We start from the raw sequence: 9,485 nt of genomic DNA, 5'->3' as shown, positions 1-9,485 counted from the left end.
CCCCCCCCCCCCCCCGGCGCAGGGACCCCCTTCTCTCAGCCAGGCCTGAACCTCGAAGGGTGAAAGCTGTGCCTTGCGACCTTCCCCTTTCTTGTAGAACAGAGTAACATTTGTTTTGGTGGAGGTTTAAAGGAACATCGTGACTTATGACCTGACCTCAGGAACAAAGGATCTGACACCAAGAAGTCTGCAACAACTAACCACGCTCCTTCCTCACCTTTCCTGTAAAAGAGCTTTACTGAAACTTTCAGGGAGTTTGGCGTTTTTTTTTTTAAGGCATGAGCCACCCGTCTCCTTGCATGGCCCTGCAATAAACATTTCTCTGTTCCTAACTCCGTTTGGCCTCACTGTGCGTTGGGCACATGGACTTGCGTTTCGGTAACACTTGGGTCTCTCAAGGCCTGTCTCTCTCCCCCCCCACCTGCCCAGTGGGGATGATTCTAGCATGTATTTCTAGGGATGTCCTCAGGCATGTCCTCTTCTGATCCCACCCCATAGTTCCTTATTTAACATCACTCTGCAGGCCTGCATGTCTGTGCGTACACAACAATAAGCACACAGCCCTCTGTACGTGCGCGCGTGCGTACACAACAATGAGCACTGTGGGAGGCCAGAAGAAAACTGCCCCCACATAGGGAGGGATGTGCAAAAACTTCCTAAGATCTTATGGTTTCTAATTTCCAAAGCAGTCCCAATGAGAGGTGTCCAATCCTTGGCCTAGATCAGGACACAGTGACACAAGGCCATACAGGTAGCAGGAGCTGGAGTTGGGATAACAGACTCAGACACTGGCTCCACCGTCCACACCCGTAACCACAGTGCTGGGTGCAGCAAGACAGCCGCCTTCAGCAGGGACCGATCCTGGCAGGCTTGGCTACTCTGGCTGGACACATAGTGGCCCAGGGTCAGACTGAAAATGATGGGCTGCTGTCACCAGACAGACTTGACAATCTTATTTGCTTCTGCCTTCATGTTCCTGTCCTTAAATACCTCTCCTCAGTACTGAGGGTGGCTGACACCTTTTACCCAGGCCCAACCTCAGTATAAACTGAGTCAACTTCACCAGGATCAAGAGGATATTTTAGTCAGCTGGAGTAAAAAGATCCTCAGCCTCGCTGGAAATCCCCGGATAAGCAGTTTTCCCAGTGACTTCATTAGGAGTCAGGCACCCGTAGTCACTAGATGGGGAAAAATCACATGCTCAAATTTATAAATATTCTCTCATAAAATCATCTCCTTATTAATAATGTCTTACCTGATTAAGGACTTCACGTGTCCTGTCAGATAATATATGCCTACATACTCACATAAAATGCTGCACATTTCCACACTGCATGTTTTATTCAAATATGGCATACATACACACACACACCAAATCCACTCAGAATATAGTTACAGTAGCTATTTGTACTACTCCTTTCCTTTAACTTCTATATATTTGAGGGGGTAACAGATAATCCTAATACAGAGTTACAGTTTTCTAAGTTTATTTTCACCTTTACCAGTGTCCTGTGTATTTTCATATGTTTTCACGTTGCTGATTAGCATCTTTTCATTTCAGCTTGAAGGACTCCTTTCAAGGCAGGCAGTGTCCTATAATTGGCCCATCTAGGTTATGCACCAACAGAATAATGTGGACAGGAATGCAGAGCCTAAAAATACAATAGCCACTTCAAAGGGTAATTCTGCATACATTTTTTAAAACATTTTTATTTATTTATTTATTTTTATATTTATTTTTGGTTGTGGTGGGTCTTCGTTTCTGTTCGAGGGCTTTCTCCAGTCGCGGCGAGAGGGGGCCACTCCTCATTGCGGTGCGCGGGCCTCTCACTATCACGGCCTCTCTTGTTGCGGAGCACAGGCTCCAGACGCGCAGGCTCAGTCGTTGTGGTGCACGGGCTTAGTTGCTCCGCGGCATGTGGGATCCTCCCAGGCCAGGGCTCGAACCCATGTCCCCTGCATTGGCAGGCAGACTCTCAACCACTGCGCCACCAGGGAAGTCCTGCATACAATTTAAAAACGGGTTTCAAATCAGTGAAATAGGGTGAATAAATCAAACGGTGAGAGATCAACTGGCTATTCATCTCGAAAAAACCAAAGTTGGGTCTTTACTTTGCACCATATTTAATCAAGCAGTAACAGAAGGGGGTCAGTTGATCATTCAATTTAACTTAAAACATATTTGTTTCATATGTTTTAAAGAGAAGACACCTGACAAAATGGAAAGTTCTAAAAAGAATCTTCTTGCATCAACAAATAGAAATTCCTTTCAAACAATGGAATGATAGACAATTTTATTTCTAAAGTTCAAGTTCTGAACATAAATGCCTTTGGTTATAACAGAACACTCCAAGTCAAACTATTCAGTATCTGTGAAGTAGGTAATAGTATCTCCATTTTGCAAATGAGGAAACTGAGGCACAGAGAGATTAAATCACTACATAGGTCACACAAATGATAAGTGGCAGAAATAGAACAGCTTGTCTGAGAAAACAATGCCATGTCACATAATTCAAGGAAGAAAACTGTGGCATTCTACCACACTAAATACAAACACAGATAGTTCTTAGCTCACATAAAATCTGGGCTTCACACCTAAATTTATATAAGCATATCACTTAGACATATAAAAAATATAAAATGAGGGTAACTTCTTCAACAAGTGCTGTTTTTAATCTGTAAAGTATAAGTACTAATGTTCAAGGCTACTTTTGAACATTGACTCAGATGTGTGTTATAAACAATTGTGTACTGGTTCGTTGCATACTTTAAGTAAACCTTGATTCTATTAAACATTGTTTGGGTCATTTACTGAAAGGACAGTTTGGTAACAATGTTTATACCCATTTATATATGTCACCAAAGAGTAGAGAACACAGGATATGTGGCATTTTATGCATTCAATGTGTCTTCTAAAGTATATGTTGTGTAAATATATGATGAAACAACAATAGTATTTAGTGTAAGAAACCCTGATATAAATAAAGTTATTTAGGTAAGCGTCATCATTTCACTACGATTATTTTGGGGTCTAAAACAAAAATCAAACATACATGAAATAAGTGTTAAAGAGCATACTTATGCGTATCAGCCTGACATAGCTCAGAGGCTATTTACATACACATTGAAAGCTCCTATTCTGATGCTTCAACTCATTTGTGCCTTTTTTAAAGCTACATATTCCATGGTGAGCATGACTAAGTAAACATACTGTGTTATATTTCTAATAAGATATTTGGTACTGCATCCAAAACCTTGCTTCTAGAATTAGATTATTTCCAGATGAAGATTCCCCCAACATTTTTTTTAATGAATTTATTTATTTTTGGCTACGTTGGGTCTTCGTTGCTGTGCGCGGGCTTTCTCTAGTTGCGGTGAGCGGGGGCTACTCTTCGTTGCGGTGCACGGGCTTCTCATTGTCGTGGCTTCTCTAGTTGCGGAGCACAGGCTCTAGGCGCGCAGGCTTCAGTAGTTGTGGCACATGGGCTCGGTAGTTGTGGCTTGCGGGCTCTACAGCTCAGGCTCAGTAGTTGTGGTACACGGGCTTAGTTGCTCCACGGCATGTGGGATCTTCCCAGACCAGGGCTCGAACCTGCATCCCCTGCATTGGCAGGCGGATTCTTAACCACTGCACCACCAGGGAAGCCTCCCTGACATTTCTAAAGCTGACAATTTTCTTCTGTCACATATTCTCTGATATACAAATTTTGAAATGTGTTTTGAGATTATAAGGTTTTATTCTACTCTCAATTATCTGATGTTCAGTAAAATCTGTGTCTTTGTGAAAATCTTCCTACAGCCATTTCATCTTAGGGTTTTTCATGGTAAATATCTGATTTACAAAATGTTTGACTTGCTGATGAAGGGTTATTAAAATGCAGGATATTGACAGGGGTTTCTCTATTACTGAATTCTCTGACATAGAGTGTTTCTCACTCCATCATTAGATTCACAGGCTATATGAAATACAGGATGGCTAAGATAAGCTATGACAACAAATAGACCTGAACACGTGATGGCTCAACACAATGCAAGTTTATTTCTTGTTCCTGAAAAGACTTAAGGGTCATGGTAGAGAAGGGAGGGCTCTGCTCAGGGAGTCATTCAGAGACCCTGGTTTTTTCCAACTTGTGAATCTGTAATCTCTAATGCCTCACTCCCAAGCTGTCCTGAGGACGATCTTTGACAGGGAAAGAGTGGGAAGTAGGAAGGATTCCAAATGAGGTCTTTCACGGGCTTGGAAATAATGTACATCACTTATGCCCACATTCTGATACAGAGCTTGATTGCATAACCTCATGTGGATCAAGGGAAAGCTAGAAAATCTTAACTAGTTGTGTACCCACACAAAAAAGGAAATGAGTATTGGGAAAAACATAGCCAGTTTATGCCACATGGGGCTTCTGCCCTATGTGAATTCCCTGATAATTAGTAAGGGTTGATTTCTGGCAGAAAGTTTTCCCACATTCTCCACATGTATAAGGTTTCTCCCCCAAGTGAGTTCTCAAATGATTAGTGAGGGTAGATTTCTGACAGAAATTCTTCCCACATGCATTACGTTCATAGGGTTTTTCCCCTGTGTGAGTTCTCTGATGTTTAGTAAGAGTTGACTTCATATGAAAAGATTTCCCACATTCATTGCACTGGAAGGGTTTCTCTCCTGAGTGAGTTCTCTGATGTATATCAATGGCTGACTTCTGACAGAAAGTTTTACCACATTCATTACACTGAAAGGGTTTCTCTCCTGTGTGAGTTCTCTGATGTTGAATGAGAGCTGACTTCTGGCAGAAAGTTTTCCCACATTCATTACATTCATAGGGTTTTTCCCCTGTGTGAGTCCTCCCACGTTGAGTGAGGGATGATTTTCAGTAAGAGGACTTCCCACATTCATTGCATTTGTAGGGTTTCTCTCCTGTGTGTGTTCTCTGATGGTCTGCGAGGGCTGATTTGTGACTGAAGGTCTTCCCACATAAATTACATTCATAGGGTTTCTCTCCTGTGTGAACTCTTTGATGGACCATGTGCATTGACTTCTGTTGGAAGGACTTCCCACATTTAGTACATTCATAGCGCTTCTCCCCGTATGTGTTCTCTGATGCACTGTGAGGTTTGACTTGTGATTGAATGTTTTCCCACATTCATTACATTTGAATAGCCTCTCTCCTCTCTGATTTTTCTGAAGTTGAGTGAAGTGTGACATTCTGCTGCAATTATTTTCAATTTGACTGCTTTCATGTTGCTTCATTTCCATGTAGATTCCATGACATTTCAAAAGAGAGGACTTCTCACAGAAACTTTCCTCATGTCCGTTATATTCACAGAGTTTCTCTCCTGTATGAATTTGCCTATGTGGGATTATCACAGTCTTTTTCTCTAAGGCTTTCCCACCATTATTATATTTAAACGTCTTCTCTGAAGTTTGGATGTTTAGGTGTTGAATAATACCATTATTACAATCAAGGGCTTTCTCATTTTGATTATTTTCATAAGAATCCCCTTGAGTATGAGACTTTTCCTCCTTAATAACAAATAATTTTTCATGTATATTTAACACATCAGGCTTCTTTCTTGAAAAGTTTCTATTACTACTAATTGATACTGAAGTATTTTTCAAACTTGTTCCATATAAGTCATATTTATAAGGTATTATTCTTGAAGAAACAAAGTTTGTGCTCATATTAGATGATTTTCCTAAAGCATTAACTTTCTCTGAAGTCAATGTTTTGTTGTTGAATGCAACTTGTGGCAAATATTTGTTTTGGTTGTCCTGGATTCTCTCTGTTAGGTCATGAGTTTTGCAGTCTTCTAGAAATGAAAATATTGAACATACCATAAGAATTTGAACAGATTTCTAATAGGATTGGACTAAGATACAAATGTCATACTATATATTTGACTTTTGGTTTCAGGAGTCTCTCAAGATCAAAGTGACTCTTCCCCATCTAGTTTGTTTGGGAAAACAAATGTGGAGAAAAGGGAGAAAAGCTAATAATAGGCAGACGTAATTATTCAGCATTTTACAAACAGAAATTTCAAAGTGGGTAGAAATGAAAATGTAAACTCGAGAAACAGCAAATAGAGGATGGAAGATTTTACAGAAGTGGTAGCTTCGGGTTGGAGGAAAATCACAGAGACTGGGATGGGTACAACTGAGCTAATGAGTAATTTCAGTGACAAGGAAAACAAGTAGATAAAGGTGTTAATGGGGAAAATAAAGAGATGGACTACAGAGTAGGTCTAATACCCTCAAATCCACATTGTTTTTAATAACATTGTGACAAGTTTTCATGCTCCAGTTGAACTTCCCTTATTTCCATTCTACACATAACGGCAAAGTAAATCCCTGAATGCACCAACTGCCTCATGTTTGAGGGAAGAGTTATTAGATTACACTCTAATTTCCCTTCTAGCCATGATTCACAGGAATGTACAAAAGAAAGTACAAAACAATGGCAGACTAAGTCACCTGTAGCAATCTAGTTCTGACTATTTTGGCTGTGATACCTTAATATTGATCTATCATAGTTATTTGACAGGTAAACTACCATGATAATCACATTTACTTTCACTTACTTTTCCTTAAAACCTTGCCTGTGCCACAATAATAACACTTAATTTTGCTTTATATCTCACATTTCTACATTTCAGGCTTCTACATATTATTAGAATTTAAGGGACATATTTTTCAATCCAGTCTTAGAAAATGAGTAACAATCATGTTTATTTACCATTTAGAAAGTCTTGTTCACATTTGTTATCCAGTGCAACGAAGTCTATCCCAAGCTGAAAAACCACTGACCAAGTACCACATAGAAAACTATTACAAGTCATCATTCTAGCAAACAAAATTTACACCAACTAAATGCCCATCAGATTTTCAAGCTACCAATCTACAGCTCCATAATCAATAACCCCTGCCCCAGTCTAGTCACTTCTTTGTCTCATTGAACTGTCCACTCTTCACAACAAGCTGAAAATGTGTTTTCTCACTCAGCCTTGGCTCTATTTAGTATCTAGGAAAAAAATGTCATAATGATACTATTACTCCAAATCTCCACAAATGCCTTCTCAAATCTTCCTACTTTCTAAACTTTCAAAAGTTACATTTACTCTAAATCTAAAAGTAGTTCCTGTCTAGACCACATGAAAAGCATCATTCTACAAATTTATTCTACTACCATTTCCTGGGACCAGTCAAATAGAAATCACTTGGATAAGTGGTATGAAGCAAATAAAATTGGGGAAAATTCTAGGTGGGGTTTTAGTTAAGGCAGTACATTTGAAGGGAAATGAAATTTGAAATACTGTAGACAAAATAGTGTCTCATGTTTGTTTTAATATTTCTTTGATTTCTAGTGATGTTACATATTTTTCATATACTTAGTGACTAGTTGTACTTTCTTTTTTAGTATTTACTTAAAAATTCTGGGGGGCTGCATTGGGTCTTAGTTGTGGTAGGTGGGATCTTTCATTGCGGTATGTGGACTTCTCTCTAGTTGTGGCGCATGGGTTCCAGAGTGCATGGGTTCTGTAGTTGCGGCACGCGGGCTCTCTAGTTGTGATGCACGGGCTCAGTAGTTACGGCACCTGGGCTTAGTTGCCCTGCGGCATGTGAGATCATAGTTCCCCGACCAGGGATTGAACCCGTGTCCCCTGCACTGGAAGGCAGATTCATAACCACCGGACCCTCCAGGGAAGTCCCTGTACTTTCTCTTTTATAATTACATTTCAATATTTCTAAGACATGCATTTTTTCTCGTATTTTAACAGCTCTGAAATTGGATCTTGTAATGCATCTTAAAGTAAATGGTATGTCATAGTTTAATTGTCCATATATTTTCTTTTGCAATAGTAAATAGAATATTGAGGCATCTGGCAGTCCACTGCATTGTAGATTGAATGAAAAGCTGCAGCAGGATATTCTTTTTCTATTTTTATTGCATGTTAGATGTTCATCTTTCAACTGATTTGTAAGAGCAGTTTATCAAAAGTGTGAAATCTGTGTCTCATAGTTATTAAATATATTTTCTCAGTTTGTGTTTTAACTTTCTGTTATATCCTTTCTGGTTTCTGCCTTTTGTTTCATGCTATATCAAATTATGTTCTTTAAAATCTTTTATTTATCTTCTAGGTAATTGATGGTTTACTTTTTAAATTTACATGCTGAATTCATGTACCATTAACCTTATTTTCTCAAATCATTAACTGAACATTCCAAACTATCTCCATTGTTTGAAATAACAATGAAAAAATAAATTTATGTATTCATTTTTTTTGGGTGCGTTGGGTCTTCGTTACTGCACGCGGGCTTTTCTCTAGTTGCGGCTAGCAGGGGCTACTCTTCATTGTGGTGCACGGGCTTCTCATTGCGGTGACTTCTCTTGTTGCAGAGCACAGGTTCTAGGCACGCAGGCTTCAGTAGTTGTGGCTCGCAGGCTCTAGAACACAGGCTCAGTAGTTGTGGTGCACAGGCTTAGTTGTTCTGCGGCATGTGGGATCTTCCCGGACCAGGGCTCGAAACTGTGTCCGCTGCATTGGCAGGCGAATTCTCAACCACTGCTCCACCAGGGAAGCCCTGAAATAACTATTTTAACATATACTCAATTCTTATGTATTTGGATCTGTTTCCGTTCTTCTTTGAAGCCAGCACCAAACTTTTAAATTATGTTTATAATAATATGCATTTCCAATAAAATTTCCTCCCTATTCTCTGAGGTTATATATTTCCTGATGAAGTTTAAAATTATTTGTCAATGAAAACAAAACCAAACTCTCAGAAAAAAATTGTCATTTTGAATTAAATTGTTAAGTTTTATAGTTTCCTGTAAGAGTAAACACAAATAATTAAAAATTGAATTTTCCCTGGTTCAAAAAGGGGAAAAGATTTTCCTCCCCTCTTTTCTTAGAGCATTTCCTTGAGAAAACTGAAATCCTTTTTTCTGTCCCTTTGAGATGCATGCGAATGTTTTTAAAAAGTAAATAAACCTCTTGTTAGTTTTACAACCCAGGATTATCTTTGTTAAAGGCCTTGGAGCTATGTCTTTGAAATGTAAATAAACATCAAGGAAGATAGCACCCCATCTCCCTGTGTCTGTGGTAAACTCCTAGGCTTTTGGCTACAAGTTGTAGCTACTTGCTTGTCATAGAGATGCAAGAAGCTTTACTTTTCATTTGGATAAAGGCAATTAACTAATAGAAATGGCCACCCCAATTACCATGTGAATTTAGGATGAACAGTGTGTAGTAAATGGTGTTGTCAAGTTCTTAGTACAAAGAAAGGGTTGTATCTGCCTGGCTACATAAAAGTGTGATATTTCTGTCTGCAAACTCATTAGCAGATTGCCTGGAATGCGCACTGCAGTCTAGTTTAATGCTTAGTTCATTAATAAAATAATTAATAATAATTAATAATTTTTCTTTCTCCATTTCTGGAGAGGATTTTCTGGGTTGGCAAGAGACTATTTTTAATCATTTCCCCAACACCT

At 39.2% G+C, this 9,485-nt stretch overlaps 1 protein-coding gene across 1 annotated transcript in view; it reads right to left on the bottom strand.

Annotated features, from left to right (window-relative positions):
- Positions 1 to 3,876: 3,876 nt before the first annotated feature.
- Positions 3,877 to 9,485, bottom strand: part of LOC112412358 (zinc finger protein 33B-like) — a 77,411-nt gene continuing 71,802 nt past the window's right edge. The window contains 1 exon segment of the mRNA XM_024764030.1: positions 3,877 to 5,087. Within this exon segment, the coding sequence (XP_024619798.1) occupies positions 4,386 to 5,087 (702 nt within the window). The 3' untranslated portion in view covers positions 3,877 to 4,385.

This window comes from Neophocaena asiaeorientalis, unplaced genomic scaffold (assembly GCF_003031525.2).
Source record: "Neophocaena asiaeorientalis asiaeorientalis breed wild unplaced genomic scaffold, Neophocaena_asiaeorientalis_V1.1 scaffold1133, whole genome shotgun sequence".
In the NCBI taxonomy this organism is placed as follows: Eukaryota; Metazoa; Chordata; class Mammalia; order Artiodactyla; family Phocoenidae; genus Neophocaena; species Neophocaena asiaeorientalis.
This window is presented reverse-complemented; position numbering and strand designations above follow the sequence as displayed.